The sequence below is a fragment of the Antechinus flavipes genome, chromosome 1 (genome assembly GCF_016432865.1).
Source record: "Antechinus flavipes isolate AdamAnt ecotype Samford, QLD, Australia chromosome 1, AdamAnt_v2, whole genome shotgun sequence".
Taxonomy (NCBI): Eukaryota; Metazoa; Chordata; class Mammalia; order Dasyuromorphia; family Dasyuridae; genus Antechinus; species Antechinus flavipes.
Window position 1 is genome coordinate 680015350 of NC_067398.1, and position 24760 is coordinate 680040109.

Here is a 24760-nt window from a genome sequence, read left to right on the forward strand (position 1 = left end):
CTCCCATCATGAAGAACCCTGATGGAATCAAAGAAAAATTTTATGAGGACCTGGAAAGCCTTAACATCAATGTGCTAAATGAGGACAAGCTTGTAATTCTAGGTGACTTTAATACCAGAGTCGGTACAGACTATCAAACATGGCAGGGAATCCTTGGGAGGAAAGGAGTGGGAAACAGCAACAGACTTGTGCATCTGATGACCTTCTTATTATCACCAATCTGATCTTCTGTTTACCTAAACACAACATCATGAGGAAAGGAGACATACAGGATATAAAAGTAAGAAAGGTGATATGTGACATCTCCAAGTTAAACATTCACGTTCAACTAAAGCAAGCCCTATAACAAGACGACTACCAGAAGACTTATAGTTAACAGATTAGAGTGTTTTTCTGAGAGTGAACAATTTGTTGCTAACTTGGAGGGAAAGCTGAGCCAACATATGGTTGGAGCAGGAAAAAAAATGGGGAGCTTTCAGAGATTTAGTGTACAGTACTTCAGTGCTTTACTCATCTGAGCCAGAACACTCACAAGCATCAAGGTTGGTTGGATGATAATTACTGGCAAATTCAGAAACTGCTACACAAAAAAACCCCAGAGAACTCCACGGGATTTACTAGCAGCATAGTTCTTGCACGGCTAAAAAGACAATGTTCAGCTCCATTAAAAGTAAAGTACAAGGGGCATCTGGGTGGTACAGTAGATAGAGCATCAACCCTGAAGTCAGGAGAACCTGAGTTCAGATTTGAATCAGACACTTAACACTCCTGGCTGTGTGACTCTGGGCAAGTCACTTAACCCCAATCGCCTCAGGGAAAAAGAAAAAATAAAGTACAAATAAAGCTTAGAAAGGTTTAGGATTTGGAATTCAACAAGAAGACAAATAGAATTCAGTTTTAATCTGGTAGTAACAATACAAAGAGTTTTTATGATATTGTGAGGCTATTTATGCTATGATGCAACTCACTTACTCAGCATTGATGGTGTCACATTGATTAATGCTGAGAAATGTGAGATGCACAAATTTAGAGACATCTTTACTCCATATGTTCATGTGTAGTATTTGTGCCCAACCTGTGGTAAAATATCGGTGTTGTCAACTACAGTTGGACACATTGTGCCTTGATCCCCCTTAGTAATGTTATTTTGGTTCTCTTTGAGCATGAAGGACAGCAACCAACAGAAAAATTGAACCTTTGTTTTATCCTTTTAGCAAAAAGAAGCCACTGAAGACCTTTCATCAGGAGAGTGACATGATTATGCCTCAGGAATATTATTTTGAAAGTTATATGTAGGATCGATTGAGCAGAGGAAAGACAAAGGGCAAAAAATAAAATAAAATAAAAGTCAGAAGACTATTAAGTTAAATGTGAGTGTGAGGGAGAAGGGAAAATCAAAACTAGATCTAAGGTTTTGAGCCTGCCTGACGGAGAGCAACAACAAAAAGAAATAAGGAAAAGGAACATGTTTAATGGGGAAGATGTTAATTTCCTTTGGGGATATGTTGGTGGAACACAAAGGTGGAAATGTCTTATAACTGGTAGAAGATACAGGTCTGCAGCTCAAGGGGGAGATTAGGACTACAGTTATAGATCTGAAAGTCATTAGCCTGAAGGTGGTAATTGAAGCCAGAGATTAAATTAAATTAATAGTCAACAGGCATTTATTAAGGGCTAACTATGTGCCAGTTTTGGAGTGTGGGGGAAAGTATTGAGGATTGAGGGGAAACCTATTTTTCATTAGTAGCAGGAGGAGGGAAAATCTTCCAGGGGGATCTAGAAATAGCAGACTAGTAGAAGCAGAACCATGAGAGAGAGATATTACAGAAGTCAAAGTTTCAGGAAGATTTTCAGGATAAAGAAGTGGTCAAACCATGTCAGAGGCTGCAAAAATACTAAGGAAGGATAAAAACTGAGAAGAGATCATTGGATTGAGTAATTAAGCTTCAATTATTAACGTATCACTGGAGGTAACCTTGGAGGAAGCAGTTTCTGTTGGTGATGATTATAGAAATCAGATTGGAATAAGTTGAGGAGTGAATGAGTAGTGGACAAAGAGTATCAAGTTTCTCTAGAAGTTTGGCAAGGAAGGGGAGACACACTATAGGACAACAGAGTGAAGGAATGGCAGGGATAATGGAAGGATTTGACTTTAGGATGAGGACATCTGAAAATATTTATAGGCAGCAGAGAGGAAGCCAATAAAAAAGGGAGAAACTGAAGGTGAATGATTATGGCAGTATCCCTTGGAAAAAATGATAGGGGGGTGGTGGTGAAATTAAAGGGTTAGGTGGAGAGATTAGCTTACCTCATCCCCTGATACCAAAGGAAAAGGAGGTAGAAAGGTTCTGAGAGATGACAGGCTGACAAGGAAACAAAGTCTCCTGCTGAGAAAGGGGGCAGATAGTGATGGTAATGGAATTTGGCACTTGAGAAGAAAGGAGAAGTTTGGGGGCAGGTGAATAAAATCATTTCCATGCAGTGGTAAGGATCTATGAAGTCAGACAACATGATTTTGGAGTGTTCTGTCAGTGATTCCTGTCATATCCTCACAGTGATGGCTTGAAAAGTAGAACAGAGAAGGCAGATAGTGGAGGACACTCAGGATGAAGAATTACCAGAAAAGAAGAAACAGAAGGACGAGTGAAAATTTCGAGTTGAGGGTAGATAATAGTGCTAGTTGGCACTATGGGGTCAAGACATAAAAAGGAGAGAAAGGAGGCTAGAACAGGGCTAGTTCTTTAGGAACTAGAGGAAAGGGAAAGTGTAAGAGATTACAACTTGTAATGAGAACAAAGACAATGTTTCTTTAGGAGTTCATTTATAACTTATTCAATTTCTCTTTTCTAAGGCTTTTCTGAGCACTACTTTTCTGTGTGTGTGTGTGTGTGTGTGTGTGTGTGTATGTGTATGTGTGTGTGTGTGTGTGTGTGTTTTAATGGTATTTTATTTTTCCAAATACATTCAAAGTTAGTTTTCAACATTCACCTTCACAAAACCTTGTGTTCCAGATTTCTCTCCGTCTCCTTCACCCTCCCTCCTCCTTAAGACAGCAAGTAATCCAATATAGATCAAACATGTGAAATTCTTCTAAATATATTTCCACATTTATCATGCTGTGAAAGAAAAACCAGATCAAAAGAGAGGAAAATGGGAAAGAAAAAAACCAAGCAACAAACAACAATAAGTCAAAATGCTATGTTTTGATCCACATTCAATCTCCATAGTTTTCTCCCTGAATGTGGATGATACTTTCCATCACAAGTTTATTAGAATTGATTTGAATCATGGTATTGTTGAAAAGAGCCAAGTCCATCACAGTTGATCATCCCATAATCTTGTTGTTACTGTATACAGTGTTCTCTTGGTTCTGCTCATTTCATTTAGCAATAGTTCATGTAAGTCTTTCCAGGTTTTTCTGAAATCATCATTTCTTATAGAATAATAATATACCATTGTCATAACTTATTCAGCCATTCCAACTGATAGGCATCCACTCAATTTCCAGTTCCTTACCTGGGCATCTTTCTAAAGAAACAAACAAAAAAAGTCTTCTAATCCTCGGCATGGCAAAATAGGAAGCTTTCCTTTGACATAAACACAGTCATTTCAAAATTCAGTTATTGAATATTTGGTAGTTTAAATTATTTCTTATTCTGGGGAATGACATGTTAATACGGACATTTTACATTTGTATAAATAGTCATCCAATTCATCTAAGATATTGATTTTATTCACAAATAATTGAATAAAATGTTGTCTAATAATTTCCTTTATTCCTTCTTCCTTTGTTGTGACTTCCTTTTTTTTTTTTTTCATTTTTGATATTGGTAATTTGATCTTCTCTTCCTTAAATCAGACTAACCAATGATTTATCTATTTTATTAATTTAAAAAACTCATAATTTTATTGATCAATTCAGTGATTTTTATTTCAATTTTGTTGATTACTTTTCAAATTTGTTCTTATTTAAATTATTTCAGTTATGTCTGACACTTGAAGTTTTCTTGGCAAAAATACTGGAGTGGTTTGTTGTTTTCTTCACTGGCTCACTTTATAGAACTGAGGCAAACAGGTTGTGACTTACTCAATTCACACTAAAATTGTCTGAGGCTGTATTTGAATTCAGGTTCTTCTAACTCTAGGGCCAGAACTTTTACTTGTTGTACCACCAAGCTGCTCCATCCTTCAATTTTACATTATTAGGCAACATCTCACACCTCATACCAAGATAAAGTCAAGATGGATTTAGAATAAAAGGTGATGCTATAAGCAAATTAGGAGAGCAAGAGATAGTTAATTATCAGATCTTTGAAGAAGAGAGGAATTTATGAGCAAATAAGAACTAAAGAACATTATAAAATAGGAAATGGATAATTTTGATTACATTAAATTAAAAAAGGTTTTGCACAAACAAAACCAATGCAGCCAAGATTAGAAAGGAAGCAAAAAGTTGAGGGAAAATTTTTATAGCCAGTGTTTCTGATAAAGGCTTCATTTCTAAAATACATAAAGAACTGAGTCAAATTTATAAGAATACATCAATGGGGTGATTTAAGGCAATTCCAATAAACTTGTGATGGAAAGTGCCATTCAGATCCAGAGAGAAAACTATGGTGACTGAATGCTTATATTCAAGCATATTTTTTTCACCTATTTATTTTGTTTGTTTGTTTGTTTTTTTTATTTCTCATGGCTTTTTCCTTTTGTTCTCATTTTTCTTTCACAAGACTTATGTGAAAATATGTTTAATATGTTATACATATATAACCTATATCAGATTGCTTGTTGTCTTGGGGAGGTGGGAGATAAGGGAAAGAAAGAGAAAAATTTGGAACTCAAAATCTTATAAAAATTAATGTTGAAAATTGGCTAATTGGAAAAATAAAATACTGTTGGGGGAAACAAAACATTTTTCAATTTGGCTTTTAGTTGGAGTTTTTTTATTTCTTGGATTTTTTTCTAGTCTTTCTAGTTGCATAAATAAGTTACTGATATATATATATATATATATTTTTTTTTTTTTTTTGAGGAAACATTGCAGAGGTTCTCAAACTATGGCCCACGGGCCAGATGCAGCAGCTGAGGACGATTATTCCCCTCACCCAGGGCTATGAAGTTTCTTTATTTAAAGGCCCACAAAACAAAGTTTTTGTTTTTACTATAGTCCGGCCCTCCAACAGTCTGAGGGACAGTGAACTGGCCCCCTATTTTAAAAGTTTGAACACCCCTTAGAGAATATCATTTATCCTAAATATGCCTAGTTTGAATCCCAAAAGTTTTTGGTATCTTGTCTTATTATTGTCGTTTTCTTTGATAAAAGTATCAGTTTCCATGACTTAGTTTGAATTCTTTTTAAGTTTGAATCATTTCTTCAAAGACTCTTAATTGATTATAACTTATTTTATTGTGGTCAATAAGGGATTTGTTTAATATTACTATTTTTCTGCATGTCCTACTACATGGCAAATTTTTGTAAAGATGACAAATATACTTGAGAAACAATTCTACTTCTTTCACATTCAATAAACTACAAGCCTTACAATAATCAATCTTACAATAAGTGTCACAGCTAACATCTAAAATTCCATTCATGCCATTAACTTTTTGTTTTATTCTTGTTTTATCTTTTTGTTTGACTTGTCTATGTTTGAATAGATATACATTGAGACCCCCAATTATTATATAGTTTTTCTGTCCATTTCTCCCTGTTATTCAATTTTCCTTTAAGTATTTAGATATTTTGACATTAAGTTTATATATATTGTTATCATTCTACCTTCTGCAGTGTCTTTAATCATACTGTATTTTTTCTTTTTACCTTTTAATCGTGTGTGTGTGTGTGTGTGTGTGTGTGTGTGTATTACTGCTGCCTTATATGAAATTATGGTGGCTATTGATTATTGTTTTTGGCTCAGCTAAGACACCTTAAGTTCTATTTTAGCTTCTTATTTTAAAGCTATGTAAATCTTCATCTTTCATGTTTCTGAATGACGTCTGATTGAGTTCTGCTTTCTGATCCACTCCACAGAGGGCACTGGTTCTGGAGTCAATTAAACCTGGGTTCAAATTCTGACTCAGATATTTGCCATTTGATAGTAAGAAAGTCTTTACCCTCTATTTTGTCTCAGTTTTCCTAATTTGTAAAATGATATATTGGGACTTGATGGCTTCTAAGGTCATTTCCAGCTCTTAATGAATGATCCTGTGATTAAATGCTCTCATTCACATTCATAGTTATGATTGTTAATTTTTGATATTTCTCTCCATTCTATCCCCTTGTACTTTTTCTCTTTTTGCCTCATTCTCCCCTTCTTTACAAAGAAGATAGCAGCTGTGAAAAAGAGGTGTGGTAGATTATAGTGATATTGGTACGATCTATTTTTGATTCACTGCTTATTCTCTCTTTCCTCTCCCAGACCCTGATTCCTGGGTTTTATCATTTTTTCCCCTTTTTTCCTTCTCTTCATAATTGACTCTCCATAGTTGATTTTGGTTTGTTCATGATTTCTCCCTCTCAGATACAACACTTAATCTTACAATCCTGTCCTCTTTCTATCCCTACCAGCTTTTCTCTTGGATTTAATATTTTTTCTTTTTTGTTTACTTTATATTCTTATTAAAGTAAAATTTAAAAAAAAGTAATTTATTTGTAAACAATCAATTTGTTCAAAGGGATAATTAGACACCTGGAATGGTGTTTTCAATTGTTATACTTGATTCAATATTGAAAAAATGGTCTGTTTAACCAACTCAGGAGGACTGTGCAAATCATTGAGGTGTTTATGGATGCTCCTTTGGAACAGATCCCAAGTCTTTAAACCTTCACCAACAGTTTTTTTTTTTTTAGTTGTGACACAAAATGTTTTAGTGAGCATATATAAACCGGCTTCTTCACTTTCAAATTCTTTTCTTTGGCTCCTCTAATCAGGTTAGTACATGCTTTCTGAAGTGATTTAAGATTGTGGCTTATGAAGATAATTTTAACCTGGCAAATGATCACTTTAGGTGAAACAAATGTTTTGCTTTTGTTTAAGATTTTTAAAAAAGATGATCTTTGCAAACATTAAAGTGCTACATTAATAGTAATTTCTTGGATCACCATATTGCACTACTGATTCTTATTGACCTTGCATTTCACTAAAACCCCAAGCTTTTCTTCAGATGAAGCACTATCTAGTCATGTCTACTCCATCATAAGTCAGCTAGATGGTACAATGAATAGAGCCCTGAGCCTGGAGTCAGGAAGATCTGAGTTGAAATCTGGCTTTACTTGTTGCTTGTGTGACCTTGCTTAATTCACTTAATCTAATCCATTTAATTGATGTCTGTCTCAGTTTCTTCAATTTTAAAATGGGAATTATCACAGTAGCCATCTCCTAGCTTGTTGTGATGAGCAAATGAAATAATATTTGTAAAATGTCTAGCATATGGTAGGCATTTTGCAAATGCTAGCTGTCATGATCATGATCATCATCAAATTAATTTTTTTAAACCTGAGGTTATTCATCATTGTTAAATTTTATTTTACTAGATGTGGCCATTATTCCTACTTGTCAAATTTGAAAGGGGAGAAATGGAGAGGAAAAAGGAGAGGGAAAGAAAAGGGAGAGGGAGAGGGAGAGAGAAAGAAAGGGAGGGAGGGAAGGAGGGAGGAGGAGGAGAGGGAGAAAATACAGAGACAGAAAGAGAGAGAGAGAGAGAGAGAGAGAGAGAGAGAGAGAGACAGAAAGAGAAAGACAGAGAGAGACAGAGACAGAGAGACACACACAGAGAGATAGTTTGTCCTCCAGGGCAATTTAAGATGGAAAATAATCACTCCTCTCAGGAACTCCCTGGTTTGAAAAGAAGACAGGGTTCTTTAAACAATCCACTATATGAAGGGGAAAGAGAAAATCTTTTATTGTCCCTTCTCCATGCCAGACTAGGCTTAGGCAATAGGTTTCAGCTTAACACTGCTGCCTCTTCTCACAGATCCAGTTGTCATTGAGGTTGTTACAAGGGGCATCATTCCATCGACCCGTATAAAGTATCATGATGCAATTTTCATTCCTTCTCGAATCATTTGGCTCCCCTATATTCCAGTAGCTGTAGGGGTAGAAGTAGGAGGTCCCACAATGAAGGTAATAGAAGACATCATCTTCCAGACTTACACCAAGCCAAAAGCCTCTACTGTCCTGAAGTTCTAGTAAATAATACACCTGCTGGTGCTTCTAGATTTGGGGACCTTACACATTTAGGAGGGAATGATAGAATAGAAAGAGATGAGCAAAAATCCATCTGCCCTTATTGTCTCCAGTTCCCAAGGTATGTCTGGAATGCCCCCCTAAGAATTACAGTCTCTCCCTCTCCCGCTTTCTCTCTCTCCTTCTCTCCTTTTCCCTCTTTCTTCTGTCTGACTGTCTCTGTCTATCTATCTCCTTCTTTCTGTTTCTCTCCCTGTCTCTGTCTCTTTGTCTGTCTCTGTATCTTTTTCTCTCCCTGTGTATCTCTCTGTCTCTTTCTCTGTCTCTGTCTCTCTCTCTCTCTGTCTCTCTCTCTCTCTGTCTCTCTGTTTCTCTCTGTCTCTCTATCTCTGTGTCTCTGTCTCTCTCTTTGTCTCTGTGTCTCTCTCTGTCTTTCTCTCTCTGTCTGTCTCTCTCTATCTTCTCTCTCTCTGTCTCTGTCTGTCTCTCCTCTTTTTCCTCTCTCTGTCTCTGAATCTCTCTCTCTCCCCTTTTTCTTCTCTCTGTCTCTGTCTGTCTCTCTCTCCTTCTCTCCCTCCCTCTTTTCTTCCCTCCCCCCTCTCTATCTTTCTATCTCTCTTTGTCTCATTCTCTTTGACTCTCTGACTCTGTCTATCTTTTCTTAGAGAAGGGAACTCAAAGCACTGACGTGTTTCCAACCTATACAGTCGTTGTCTTTTCAATATCCTTAAAAAGAGTTGAACTGCAATCAGTGATCATATTTTATGATCATATTTTACACAATTGTTAACTGTTGAGTAGTGGGAATACTAATGGATGCAACTTCACAGATTCATTATTCGTATTAACTGAAATCTACCTGTTTCTTAGCCCTTCTACTCTGGAAAAGTTCCAGTATTAGGAAGTTTTTTTTAAACTAGAACATGCTTCCCTTTTGCCTTTAAGCCTAATTCTGCTCTTTGGGATCAAATAAAAATAAGTCCAACTTCTCTTCCATATGACAGCTCTCTGAATACTTGAATTTAGTTCTCTTGTCCCTCCCCTTGTCCCAGTTCTTATGCTTTCTAGTTTCTTCATCGTCACAAAATCACTGAATCTCAAAGTTGGACGAGACCTCAGAGACCATCTAGGAGAGCTATCATTAGGAATTCACTGCTTCTCTTTCTATACAAGCTCACAAACTGTCCCTTCAATAATGTAGGTTAGAATCTTGCCAGAAATCAAAGTCAAGTTCACCAGTCCATAATCTGCAGACTCCACCTTCTTTCCTTAAAAAAAATCAGGACAATTGCTCTTCCTCAGTCTTAAGGCAATTCTCCCACTCTTGATTATTATTTTTTTTTTCAGAGATCCCTAGAATGTAACCTGGAACAGATCTTAGAAGTAATCTGAGTTGACCAATTTTCCTTAATGATGATGAAAGAAAAGCCTGGGAAAAGAAGGGATTTTCACATAAGGGGTGAGGGGCAGAACCCAAATTCAAATTCTGATAGTTTTAACCCTAAATTCACATCTCATCCACAATACCAAGTCACTGCTAACAGCCAACATGCTGGCCATTCTTTTAGCACCTTGGAGAGGTCAACTGTTTAAGCCCTTTGACTTAAATAAACCATCATTCTAGTGTCCTTCCCAACTTTGCCATTCTGTGTTCTAAGGGCCCTCTTCCCTCCAACACTGTGCTATAAAGCCCCTCAAATACTGACATTCTATGTTCTCTAGGGGCCCTCTCAACTCTGACATTCTATGTTCTAAGGATCTCCTAGCTCTGACATCCTGTGTTCTAAGGTCATCCCAGCTTTATTGTTCTGTGCTCTACCTCTTTTAGCTCTAATATTCAACATTCTGTGTTCTCAAGTCTCAATGTCAGTGCTGACATACCATATGGTATGTTCTAAGGTCCATCTCAGCTCTTCTCTTCAATATTCTTAAGAGAGGGCTTAAACTTTTTCTACTTGCAACCCCTTTTTACCTGAAAAATTTTTACATGACCTAGGTGTGTATGTGTGAATATATATATATATGTGAATATATATATATATATATATATATATATATAAAGTATACAAACCAAACATTTACTGATAGTAGATCATAATTTCATGACCCCCACATTCAGTTACAAGACCCCATATAAGGATTCTGACCCACAGTTTAAGAAGCTCAGCTCCAAGGCATCTCAAGCTCTGATACTCTAATTTATATTTTAAATGTCCTCCAACTTGGATTTTTAAAATTCAATTTTAATGGAGTTTCAGACTCAGCACAATGATTTGCACTTGTGCATGAGCATGTGCTTTCAGAGTTTTGCTTTGTGTCATAAGGAAGATATTTACCTGAAAGTGAGTTTGCTACCATCAACCCACGTGTACCCATTAACCCTTCCTCTGGCACGAGTTGCTGTGAGTCCAATCCAGTAACCCAAGCCTCTGGTGTTCTGGGTCAAGAAGGTCTTAATAAGGAATAAGGAATATGGAATCATAATCCCTACTTTTCACAGGACACATATCTCCCCCATTCACACTGGTGGCTATTCTAGGAACTGGCACTCCCCATTGGATAAGGGACTGTGTGGGGCAGGAGACAGTCCTTCCCAACCTCCTCAAGTTAGGAGCTGGGAGGGCAGGTAGCATCCCTCTCCCTTCAAACTAAGGACATCCTGAGAGCAAGGGACATGTCTTACTTTCCCCCAGGACACAGATACCCCAAGGTTCCATGTCTCTCCCCCCCCCCCCCCCGCCGCCCCATCCATAGATTGCCCAGGTCCATGTTATTCCTCTCAAAGACTGGTCATGGGGGGAATCTCCCCAAGCACTTGTTACTTCCCAGGCTTCTACCTGTTCTTCAAGGTTGTTCACAATAACCAGGTGTGCCTGCTCCTGGGCACAATTCTGCTGTGACTCGTCCCAGTGAGCTTTTTTGGTGGAGAAAAAGTAGCAAGAACCCTCAAAGGCCAGCCAAGAATCAGGACATGGGGAGCAGGAGCCTGGGAATGGGGTTTAGAGTTTGCTGCAGGCCAGGACAGACCTCCTCTCTATGCTGGCTTAAGAAAAGGGTCTCTCTTCCTATGCTGTATCCTAGCACCTCCCCCCCCCCACCCAGGATAAATCAAGGAGGGATCCTGGACAATGACCCTTGAGCAACCGTGGGCCTTGCAGCTAAGTCAGGCTCTGTAAATCTAGTACCCTACCAGAACCCTGAACATGCTGAGAGATCAGTGCTCAGGATGGAGAGGTACCACCCATGGGGCAGCCACGGCAAGTGGGGGGCGATGGGGGATGCTGGATGGCAGCCCTGTCCTTGGATCCATGAGAAGCAACTATCTGAGTAGACAGCTAAGCCTAAGATCAGGTCACTCTGAGGACCTCTGGCTTCCATTTCCCCAGCTTCCCTCAGACCGAGCCACCTAATCCACAATCAAGCATCTCACTGACTGAATCAACTCACTGTTCCCTCTTCTCACAGCAGCCACAGCCCGGAACATTTCACTGCGAATGTCTTGTCGGTCCTTCCTAGCCTCTGCCAGGGCCTGAGTCACTGGGAGAATAGTAGGAAAAAAGGAGTGTGTCCAGCAGAATGAGTCAAGATATTTGGCAAACGGTTTCTGGGAGGGTTAATTGTGAGAGCAGCCAGTGAGATTGTTAGGAAGGGGCTGGGGGGGTTATTATGGGAATACTTGGCAGGATCAGTGTTGGATTGTCCGAGAGGCTTGGTATAGGGCCATACAGCAGGGGCAATACGGAAAGGTCCAGCAGGGATGGATAAGACCACGTCCAAAGTGTGGGGCGGCGCTCGGGGATAACCTTGGTTTTGAGAGGTGTCCAAGGCTTCTGTTTCTGTGAGGAGTACTTACTCTGGGTGCTGAGCTCATTGTGCTTGCTTTCAAGCTTGAGAAGTCGGTTATGGGAATCACCCACTTTATTCTCCCATTTCCCCAAGCTAGTCCACAGGGCAGAGCCTGGGAACAGGAGAAGGATATGAGGCCAGTGAGCCAGAGCTCCTCTCTCTCTATGTCCCCAGTTCTCTCTTTGCACCTCCCCAATCAATCCTTTTTAGCTTCCACCCTCAACCCTCTCTGTTCCTTCTCACCATTTTTTCTGGCAGCTGTTAAGTCCTTGTTTATCTGCCCCACATCCTTTGTCAACACAGAAGCTGGAAAGATTCCCCCATGGTTTCTTAGTCGTGCAGATTCATGGGATTGTACCCGACCCAATCATAGTTCCAGGGCCAATTGGACCAGGTTACCCCAAGAATCCTGCCCCACCTACCATTGGTTCTCACTTCCTCTTTTAGCTGATTCAGCTCCTGCGATGTCTTTGAGCCTGGGGACACATATGTATACAAATACACACAAAACATGCATTCACACATACACACATACAGGATCCCCACTTATTGTGGGGCTATATTATTGTGACTTATATAGGTCAGTGGGGGGCTGAGAAAAAAGAAGGGGAATGAAGACAATAATCAGGAGGAATGAGGGAAAGGGACCGGCAAAGGGGAGCAATTCTCTTAAAGTCTCTAGAATCCCATACTGAAGCTTGATTAAGTTGCTCTCCCTTCTCTTCCCCAACTCCTACCCCACACTCTGAAGCCCACCTGATGTCTAGCTTCCCTCCCTCCTTTCTCCTTACCCTTGACCAGTGACACAATGAGGAGAATCAACAACAGTAGAATCACAGCTAGCAGAAAGGAAACAGATTTCCAGGGCAGATCTTGGGGAAACAGTTTCTTCCACCAGCCTGAAGGAAACCAGGAGACGAAGGCCCTAAAGTTACCTTTACAGGAATACTAAGGCACAAGCCAGAGTCAATCAGAGCAGATCCAAGACCACCTGGATCCCATCTCTGGAGTAGGGAGAGAGACGTTGGAAAAGCCTTAGTCTTAGAGATAAGAGGATAGGATTTGATGGAAACCTTCATTTTTGTTCTTTTCCCTTTGAGGCCGTGGGCCTCTCCTGTGGGGCTTTTGGAGCTGGATAAAACAAAAGAAAAGGAGAGCACCTGTGACTCCTAACATCCTGTCCCCCAGTCCTATGTAGGAGAGGGCCCCTTGCTTGGTACCTGTGCCCCAGGAGATCCAAGCTAGCTGGGACTTGTCTAAAGCAGGATGGTCTTGGTCTTCTTCCCATTTTTGATAGCTTATGGAGTTCATAGTGAGGATGTAGACTGGGCCACCCAAAGAGGAGAAATGAGACTGTTTCATACAATCCTCACACGCGTCACATTTATTAGACCCTCCCTTCCCTTTCAGATTACCACCCAGATTCTGGATGTCAAGTCAGCAAGTAAAGAAACTCTGGTCACCTCCTCCTTCATTCTGCCCTTCCTTTTCCAGCCTGTCCCTTCTAAGAATGAACCAATAAGGACCATACCTTCCGAGATATAAGGCCCCTTGCTTTCTCCCTGACACACAATCTGAATAAGTCCATCCCTGAGATGTCTCCATCTCTGTCAGGACCTCCCTTTTCCCTTATTTCTATAAAGTCCTAACATCACAGACTTGGATCTGGAAGGGATCTTAGTGACCTTCCTCCACCTCCCCACTGCACAGATGAAAAAAGGTGCAGTTACTTATCCATGCAAGTTAGTCAGTGGCAAAACTGGGATTGGGACCCAGGTCTTTTGCCTTCCAATCCAGTGCTCAGGTATGGATTGATTTCCATTTGGCCTCTCTGTGGTCCTCTCCTGCTTGTGCTCTGCACGAAACCTCCTTCTGTGGAGGAAGTACTTCTGATATCCAGTTCCTTTTTAGCTAAGGAACTGGCTAAGATAATCTTGGCACAGTTTTCATATCCCTATCTTCTTCCTTCCCCTCTCTTACTAACAATCTACACAGGTCAAGAATCATAGACTTGGAGCTGGAAGGAACCTCAGTTTTCTTCCTTTTCTTTCTTTTGCTGTTTTGTAAACTGTGTATCTGGTGAGTTGCCAGTAGGACTATATATATAGTGAGCTAGATACAAGTTATATATGAGAGTCCCTTCTGGCTCTGCCATCCATTAACCAGGATGGTAAAAAGACTAGAAATCAAGTCACATGAGAATAAAAATTGAACTATATTTGTCCTGGGAAGTGAAAACTTTGAAAGGGACATGATTGCTGTCAATGTATTTTGAGGCTATCATAAGAAAGATTAAACTCGTTCTATATTTTTCCTAGAGAAGAAAATTAGGAACAGATGGGAGTGGGGATGAGTGAGTGGGGGAATGATACAGAGAGAGACTTAGGTTTCATACAATGTAAATCTTCCTATTAATCAATCAATATTGGTTAAGTGACTACTAGTCATTGTGAAGAGCTATTCCTAACAGTTGGAGCTCTGCAAGAGGGGAATGAAGATAGTGAGTTTCTCTCTCATGAGTGGTCTTTAAGCAGAGCCTGGCTGCCCATTTATCACCCATTATTGAAAGATTCTGCGTTAGTATTGGTCAGATTGCATGCTCTATGGTAACCCTTCTAAATCTGGAATTTGGTATAAGGCTTTTTGTCCCACTGGGACTCAAAATCCCCTAGGGTAGGAAAGACAAACCTTTCTGCTCCCCATCCTCTGATTTCCTAGATTTGGAGCTTTTAAATACTGCCTCAGACCTTCAATCATGTCAGTCACTCGACAAGAATTTATTAAGCACTTATTCTGTGCCAGACACTGTGCTAAATGGTGGGATACAAATATAGGCAAAAAGAAAGACAAAGACAAATCATTAAACCCTTCAGAGTCATCTGTAAGATGGGGATGATAATATTCCTCTTACCTGGACTCACAAAAAAAAAATAAAATTAAAAAAAGATGCTTCAGCTTGCATTCAGATACCTCAGAGCCTCAACTGGTTGTAGCTGGGATGTGAAGAGAGTAAATGGGCAGCAGGTGAGACTATACTAGCAGAGAAGGAAAAGTATCTCTTCTTCCCAGATCCAGATGTCATTGTGAAAACATGGAGGTGCCTACTCAGCACAAAAGGAGTGGAGAAAATTGATGAAAAAGCTTTGTTTCTGGTAAGTTTGCGAGTCACCATGGGGTAGTTAACTCCATTTTCTGGGAAGGCAAAGTCATGGATTTCACTGTTCCCAAACCAGGTAAGATGTGGGACATGCTTGATAAGCACTGAATTTACCTCACTGACTCCTGACCATTTCAAGAGAGAGCTGGGAAATTTCTTCTACCTGTGATGGGATTTCTCAGAAACCATTAAAAGAAATATTCTCCTGTGATATCATCCTGGATTTTAGCAGCCCACATGTAACATAAACATGAATATAGTGGGAAAGACTGGAGGAAATAGGACTGTGCATAACTATCAGACTTTGGACAGGACAGTTTAAGTGGACCAGTATACTATCCCAAGAGTTCAAGATCCCCTGATTGTATGCTAAGTAGCCAGTGGTTCTCAGTGTTGAATTTACACAGTGGATACTATAAAAAGTCCAATTGCTTAAGAAAACAAAGAGATCAGAGCCTTTATCTACCCAGTTGTATTGATCAGTTTTACTACAGGCTTCATGGCATCTAAGGAGAACTTGCCGCTTCATAGCCTCTGATAGAAAAAGTAGTTGAAGACATCCCATGGAAGTATTGATGTATCTGATAACCTCAATGTCTTTAGAAAAACTTTGAAGGAGCATGAAGAGAGGCAGATGAAAGTATTAGATTGGCTGGTGGAGGCTGCTCTGAAATTATTGGTTAACAAGTACCTGTTTAATGTGTGGGTCACATAGTAGAGCAGCCAAAAGTGAACAGCAAGTCAGAGAAGATAGAAGTTCTCCTCAACTGGCCATGGTTTTTCTTTTTTCTTTTTTTATTAAAGCTTTTAATTTTCAAAACGTACGCATGGATAATTTTTCAGCATTGATCCTTGCATAGCCTTGTATTCCAAATTTTCCCTTCCTTCCCCCCCCCTCCCCTAGATGGCAAGTAATCCAATATATATTACACATGTTAAAACATGTTAAATCTAATATATGTAAACATATTTGTACAATTATCTTGCTGCACAAGAAAGATCAGATCAAAAAGGAAAGAAAATGAGTAAGAAAATAAAATACAAATGAACAGCAAAAAAAGAGTGAGAATGTTATGTTGTGGTCCACGCTCAGTTCCCATGGTCCTTTCTCTGAGTGTAGATGCTCTCTTCATCACGAGAGCATTAAAATTAGCCTCAATCATCTCATTGTTGGAAAGAGCCACGTCCATCAGAATTGATCATTATATAGTCTTGTTGTTGCTGTGTATAATGATTTCCTGGTTCTGCTCACTTCTCTCAGCATCAGTTCATGTAAGTCTCTCCAGGTCTCTCTAAAATCGTCCTGCTGATTGTTTCTTACAGAGCAATAATATTCCAGAACATTCATATACATAACTTATTCAACCAATCTCCAACTGATGGCCATCCACTCAGTTTCCAGTTTCTTCTGACCATGGTTTTTCAAAGACTTGATGACAATTATTAAAAAATATAAAAATGCTAACCATTGGAGCAGTCTTGTAATGAGAAAAATATGGTCATAAGAACCACTTGCATTTTCTAATAGAGGATATACTAACAGTGAAATTAAACAAAATGGAATTCTTGACATGGGCCATCACTAAGAAGTTGAGACAATGGATGTACAGCTAAATTTCAAGTGGTAATCCATTAAAATATGTGTAATTCAACTGAGATCTAAAGATCCCTAATTACAACTCTTACTCTTATTGCTGAGCTGGCTCCCCAGAGTACGGCTACATCTCACTCTCAGGATTTCCCAAGGGACCAGGAGTATCTCTAATGCCATTGGCTTGATTCCCCCACCAGAAGAAGATTGTCTTCTCCCTAAGACAATCAGTTGAGAATCTTTCTAATCATCTGGTCTTAAAAAACCTTTTGAAAGAGATATTTTCTAAGGTGCAATAATAATAGTTGTTATAAAACATCTCCCCTGCCTGTGATACTCTACTGAACTGAGTCCAGAGGAAAGAGAACTCATGCTTAGAGAGCCCATATGACAAAGAGGTGACTCCCAACTGCTGGTTTTTGCAAAAAAACAAAAATTTCTCCCATTTGAAAGATGCAAAGAAATTTTCTGTAGGATGATATAGTTTCTTTGCTGGGTTCTTTTGTAGAGCCATGAATCCAAGTCTATCTTTTGGTCTTGATGTAGACATTGCCATCTTTCAGTTCATGTGACTGAAGAAAAACTGAAACAAGATCATTCAGATTCTTTGAAGTTCAAAAGTCAAGTATATAAATGGGGAAGAAATCTATTCAAAGCCAAAATCAATATCACCATTACCCTCCACTCATCCTGCCACCCCCCCACCCCCCACATAATGGTTGCACTTCAGGGATGTACTACAAAGTCAATTTGCTCCAATTTCTGAAATTCAATCCCTCCTCAACTTAAATAATAATTCAGCAAAGTTTCCTCAGCTTATCTGAACACGATTCTTGCTCAATGTTATTCCAGTTCAGAAGATCTTTTAACACTCAATCTAAGCTCTAATCATGATTGATTGATTGATTCCATCACAATCTCAATTAAATTATCATAGCTAAAATGAGACAGAATAGTCTTAGTTCCACACTTACATATAGTTTGACCAGCATCAAGTTGCCAGAGTAATGAAGCAGTAGTAACCAGCCGTGAATTCAATAAATAGTATCAGCCAAAGAAAATGAATGTGAGTGTAGATGCTCTGATCCAGAGGCTATGTGACATAGAAGGCCCAGATACCTCAAATGAATGCATGAATTTTTAAAATGTCAACTAGTTACAATGAAGTCCTTAATCTGATGAATCCATGGCAATGCCATGAGGAGTGAAGTCTATTTGTATACCTAGGGATCTTCAACATACCCAGATGGAAGTAAAACTTAGGGTTTGAGACTTCCATTAGACTTCATATCAGCAATGTATTCATACCTTGTTTCATTAAATTAATCCTCTCTTCTTCAATTATTTTTGAGTGACTAAAGACAGAGCAAATGTATGATGAAAGTCTTTTACATCAGATAAAATTCAAAAAACAAGGAAGCAAACCTAAAGAGCTCAAGTCCTATTTTCTAGAAAACATCTTACTGCTAAGACAATGAAAAAAGTTGGGATAGTGTAATAGTGCTGTACCACACTCTAACCAATTCAATTTATCATCATTCCATTCATGATCCCAGAAAGAAGATGGTACTATCCAAGGCATAATGTTCTATGATCATGAAGGCATTACATCATGATTTTTCACATAAAGCTCAAGATATAACCTTACAACTAGATTAAAAAAAATTTTTTTTACTGTTTTTTTTTTTTACAGTCCAAGATGACAGTAGATATTACTAAAATGTGTAAGATCTATGCTCGTTGTGTACAGAGGATAATATCACTATTTTGTGACCCAATTGTGTATACAATCTTTGAAACTTGTGTATACTAACTTTTTGTCTCTAAAACAGTGATTCTCATTTTGTGCCTTATAAAACCCCTCAAGATTTGCAAGGAAAATCTAAGCAATTCATGCTAAAAATACTTTAATGACACTTTCATCAGTAAATAATTGACTAGTTGTGTTACAAATATATTTCTCCTCTGTGACAATAAGTATGGGTATATTTGAAGCATTAGAAATTGTTTCTTCAATAATTTGAAATCATAAGGAACATGGACATAATTTTGGTATTTATAGAGTAATTGCATCAAATTCTGGCCACTTCTGATCAGCTCGTTTTCTTCTTCTTTGAGGAGATCATAGTGCAGTAAAGCAGAACTATATCCTGGGAAAAGGGCAGAGGGAAAGGAAGGGCTCAGCCCATGGATATTTTCTTCTTCCCCAGGAATATTTAATGGCATTTTATGGCACAAATACAGCTTTTTATGGATACTATTCCACATTTGCCCCAGAGAGAATTTAGGACAATGGGTTGATAGCTGAGATAGAGTGCCACCTAGTAGACAACTCAGATATTGTCCAGTGCTTCCTCACTGAATTGTTCATACAGTGACAGCCTGTCTTCATGTAGGCTTGAGCCATACGAACCGATCTAGACTGATTACACAGATACCATGTGATAAAAAATAATTCTTAAGCTCTTCAAAAATAGAACAGGTCTCAGAAGGCTCCTTTTCATTCGAGATCTTTAAGTAGATGGGTGACTACTTATGACATGGTGTAGGAGAATTGTATTCAGATGAGGTTTGGAATAAATGTTGACTAAGGTTTCTTTTTACTCTGAGATTCATTTATTCTGATATTCTAAATCTGGGGCAATAAATGTAGAAGTACCAGGGAGGTGAGGATGAGCAGGTGAGCACAGCCATCATACCCAGGGCTGCAAGCACGTGGCATGGAACCTGTATGTTGCATGTACCACAAGTGTGCTGGAATACATCAGAGTGAGTCCAAGGGGCTTGGAAAAGAGTCCATATTGAACATGTATGTGAGAGATGCAGAACTCCAATGAACGAGAAGGAACCAAGTCTTGGATACTGTTTGTTGTGTCATTTTCCAGTCATGTCCAAGTCTTTTTGACCCCATTTGGGCTTTTCTTGGCTAAGATATTGGAGTGCTTGGATCTTTCCTTCTCTAACTCATTTTATAAATGAGGAAACTGAGGCAAACAGGCTAAAATGACTTGTTCAGCATCACACAGCTAGTAAATGTCTGGGGCCAGATTGGAATTCACCAAGTTGAGCCTTCTGACTACAAGCTCAGGGTTTTATCCACTGTACCATCTAGCTGCTCCTCAGAAGCATGCCCAAATTATAACAAATTATAATTTTTAAATATAAAATCAGAGCCAAATCCTCAAGAAGATCCATGGAAATAAAGAGAGCATTATATAATAATAATAATAATAACAATGGGTTGGTCTTTATGGGAGAAAGAACAAGAACATGTAGGCTTGGATGATAAAAACAGAGGATTTATAGGTAAAAGACCCTTAGAAATTATCTAGTCCAATCTCTTTAATTTATATTAGTATACAAAGGCTTAGAAAGGGAAAATAACTTTCCCGGATAGGATTTAAACCCAAAAATCTCAACTCAATATGTGCTCAACAAACTCCTAGTATCTCTAGACTCCGATTACCTCTATTTGGCATTTCAAGTCCTTTACAAGCTGGCTTTAACTGACCTTTCCAGGCTTATTATAATTATTCCCTTTTACATACTTTCCAATCAAACTGACTTCATCGCTTGTTGCTGTGCCAAATTCCTGGATTGTTCTCCCTTCTTACCTCTACCCCACCAGAACCTTGGACTCCACATTGGGGCACCTTGAATGTGACAGGTTAATGTTTGTCTCATCTTGCCAGGGCCCAAGCCTCCAAGACACTGCCTGATGGTTTCCATACCATGGGATGCACAAATATCCCAGCCCATTTCTAGAACCTCTTTATGTGTTGTATCCCCCATTAAAATGTAAGTTTCCTGAGAGCAGGACATGTCTTGTTTGCTAGTATTTGCATTCCCATTGTCTAGCTCAGTACCTGAATAACTACTCTTCCTGTTCTCTCTGTCTCTGTCTCTCTCTGGGTATCTCTGTGTTTCTGTTTCTTTATCTCTCTGTTTCTTTTTTTTTTATCTATTTCTCTCTCTTTCTCTAAAAAGATTGTTACAAGATAAAATGAGTTAATATTTGGAATTCTCATAGCATAGTTCTTGACACATAGTGGGAACTATATTATTGCTATTATATTTTTACTATTATTATTATTGAGACCAAATCACTTTGTATAAACTTGTTTCACTTCCAAAAAACCCTTAAAATTATATGAATTCCAGGATACAAGCCGGAATAAACAAAATAATCTGTAACTAAAAGCAGTGCTTCCTATGTAGAAAAAAATAAAAGACAAAAATGCAACCAAAACTTTTTTTCCAGAATGAGAAGGCAAAATCCACTTCTGAAACGGAAACTGACCATAAGGGGAAAATTTGCTGGAGACTTTTTAAAGTCAAATACACTCACTTGTGAAGGGCTATTTTCTTTATTTCATCTTCATCTTTTAAGGATTTCTATAGCATAAGAAATCAAGAAGATAGATAGCCACAAGATTCACCATTTAAAAAAATTTGTCTGGGGGAAAAAATTCTCCCTCTAAAGTTTCTCATTGGAAAAAAAAAATTCTTAGCATACAAGCTTTAAACCAGGTGGTTTGTAGAAAACAATTTCTATTTAAACTCATTTCAGGCCAACAAAAGTATATTTTAAAAAAACAAATCCTAAAACAATGGGCCTTACAGAATTGAAGGCTGGAGCTTTTAGTGGCCATCCAAGGTAATGTGGGTAAAAAAGAGCTATATTCAACTAGCCCATTCAGAAAACAAGGGGCTGCTCTCCTGGCCAAAAACAAAGAGGGGAAAAGGGGGGAAATGTCCAAGCCTTTTTAGAAAAACTATATAACACCCCACAATTTATTGCAAAAATAAGTACCAGAAATTCTATCCATACAGATAGAGAGCTCCCACATGAAATAAGGCTTCTCAATGTGGTTTTCATGGAAGCCAGAAGAGATACATCTCTCGAGCCTCTTCCTTCCACTTTCCTTCCATTGAGATTTAAATTTCTATCTAGAGGGGAAATAGGACTTTGGGACCAGCCTGATCTCCTCAGAGACAGGAGGTACCAGGTTAGAATTTTATATATGTATGTATATATATTTCTTATAAAGGATATAATTTTTAGGCTCAAGCTAAAGTCTTGATCTCTATTCCTTCATGGAATATCCCAAGTTGTGCATCCAAGACTTGACTCTGTTCCCACCAAATATTGTATTCTTCAAATAAATCCATTTTTTCACATTGATAGCAAAACAAAACTGTAAGAATGTATAAATATGAGAATGTATACTAGAAATTCTCCCATTGAGAATGAACTTAGCTAAACCAAGAACATGATACTTAATAGTAGAACCCCTAGGCAATTTAATTTCAATTCTGCAGTGTCTATTTTTTTTTCTTGTGCTAAGAAATTCAGGAAATTTTGAGCATAAAAATCCAAGTTATCCCTCCCCTCAATGAACTATGTTAGTAAATGGTATTTAGCAATTGCTGTGGATGAAAAGTATTTCATTCTATAAGCACTCCAGTAATGATTCTCTCCAAAGTTAGCTTTCCAGGCTCTGGAGGCCAGACAAATAGAATTTTTCTGAACCCCTTCATAAATCACTTTTGCCTTTATAGGATCTATCAGGACGTTGGGTTGATCTGTTATCAAGAACATTCCAATAGATCATAAGCATATTATTTGGTAGGTGAATATAACCGTTCTATTCATACTTAAAATTGTACAAAGTGCTTTCCTTTCAACCAATGTGTAAAAGAGAAGATGATGGTAAGTTGTTTCAGTTATGAAAATTACAGTCCCCACAAGAGACAAACACAAATGACACATGGTTAAAGGAAATACCTGTACTATGTTATTTAATGAAACCTTGGCTAATAAATAGTGTTACTTAAGTAACACTAGGATTTGAATGAATCTTCACATCTGAACTGACCATTTTGAGGCACTAAGTTGGAATATTCTTTTCCTGTTTGTCATTGGCTATTAAAAAAAAAGACTAAATATTCTTTAGCAGAGACTTCAGTAATTATAATTCTTAAGTCTTTCAAAACTGTTCATCTTTACAATATTGAATTTACCATATACAGTAAAAATATTCTTCTGATTCTGATCATTTCACTCCATCATTTCATACAAGTCCCCGTAGATTTTTCTGAATCCATCCTTTTTTGTCATTTTTATGGAATAATATTACATATCATAATTTGTTCAACTATTTGACAGTCATCTCCTTTGTCTCCAATTCTTTACTGTAACAAAAAATACTGATGATTCATATACATATCTATATTTATATCTATCTAAACTTAGGGGTCTTTTCCTTTCTTTTATAGTCTTAGGTATTTTTTATATATGATTCTGATGGATGAAAAGTTTGCAGAGTTTAGTGACTTTTGGAACATGGTCTCAGTTTGCTCTACAAAATAGTAGGATAAAGGACCCAGCAAGGGGTGCAGTGCAGGCACTGAGAGCCTTTGATTTGTTGCTGCTACTTTGATATGGACCCTTTTTTGTTGCCAGGGTGAGGGATTGGAAGTTGTACTGTTTAGTAGACATTTGTGAGCCTGACCTGCAGCCAGGTCAGCTGAAGGTGAACTGTTGTGAGCCAAGAAACTAGTACAGACCTATGCCATTTTAGGTTAACAGCCCCATCTACCAGGGCTATTTTAAATCAAAACATTATGACTCAAATGATGAAGCATTTTGAGTTGAAATTAAGCATTTCAATCCCAGACCCCAGGTGGATTGGCTTGAAACCCATATGTGACTTCATTAAGCAAGAGAATATAAGAATTGCTCCATAGATTGGAATATGAGGCTTCTAAGACTTCCCTGAATCCACTTGAAGGCTGTTTTATTCTGGGGATTATTGAGAACATTTGCAGTAAATAATTATCTGATTCCTCAAGTTCTAAATGGTTGATCCATTGTAACAATTCCTTCCTAGGACAGCTGTTAAGACTACATTTGTACTGTGGAAAGAATTTAAATAGACTTTATCTTTTCCAATTTTTGTAAAAAATAGTTTATATAATATTGGAATTAATTGTACTTTGAATTTTGTAATTCACTTATAAATCCATCTGTTCCTGGGTTTTTTCCACCTTTGAGAGTTAATTTATGGCCTACCTAATTTATAGCGTGCTCAATTTATTTTTCTAAAATTGGTTTATTTAAATTATCTATTTCTTTCATTAATGAATCTTTATATTTTTATAAGTATGTAGCCATTTCCACTAAGATTTTATTTCTTTTATTTCATCTTCATCTTTTATGGATTTCCATTTTTTTTAAGAGAGGAAAATCAAATAACCTAGTACCATGAGTGATTATAGTTCTATACACAAGTCTACTGTGCAGCAGCAATTACTGCCATTCTCCTAACAGTAATGTTAAATATCTTCTTTGGAAGTGACCTTCAGTTCTTTAGGTTTTGCTTAACTAGGATCACTTCTTAGAGACCAGATCTCACATTTGTCCCTACTGTTATTGTTCAGTCATTTTTTCAGTTGAGTCCAACTCTTTGTGACCCTATTTGAATTTTCCTTGGCAAAGATACTAGAGTGATTTGCCATTTTCTTCTCTTGCTCATTTTACAGATGAAAATTGAGGCAAAAAAGGGTAAAGTGATTTGCCCAGGGTCACACAGTTAGTAAGTTTCTGAGCCCTTATTTGAACTTAGGAAAATAAGTCTTCCTGACTCTGAGCCTGGCATTCTACCCACTGCATCACTTACCTGCTTTTTTATCCAATAGATGCCCATTCATTCAATGGCAACTGAAGCAATGAGTATAGATTCAAAGAAATAGTAGAAATGTTATGTCATATACACTGAGAGCAGAAATGTTATTGTTCTAAAGGCAACCAAGCCTAAAAAACAGAATAACTCATTAATACCTGGAGCCTAACTCCAGTTGAGAGGGAATTTCTGATGCTCAGTACCATTTCAGTTTGATTATGGCTCAGGTCCTTGGTTATGACAGGTTAATTCACCTACTTCTTGGTGTACTAGAGCATCAGCATTCACATTAATC

The 24760-nt window shown here is 38.1% G+C and overlaps 1 protein-coding gene across 1 annotated transcript; it reads right to left on the reverse strand.

Annotated features, from left to right (window-relative positions):
* Positions 1-7878: 7878 nt before the first annotated feature.
* CLEC4G (C-type lectin domain family 4 member G) lies at positions 7879-13818 on the reverse strand. The gene is made up of 9 exons (XM_051972506.1): positions 13253-13818; positions 12824-12931; positions 12455-12508; positions 12276-12338; positions 12040-12144; positions 11634-11723; positions 11024-11172; positions 10523-10638; positions 7879-8088 (listed from the first exon to the last, which is right to left on the reverse strand). The coding sequence occupies exons 1-9, from the start codon at positions 13392-13394 to the stop codon at positions 7950-7952; spliced, it is 966 nt and encodes a 321-aa protein (XP_051828466.1). The 5' UTR covers positions 13395-13818; the 3' UTR covers positions 7879-7949.
* Between the last annotated feature and the right edge of the window lie 10942 nt (positions 13819-24760).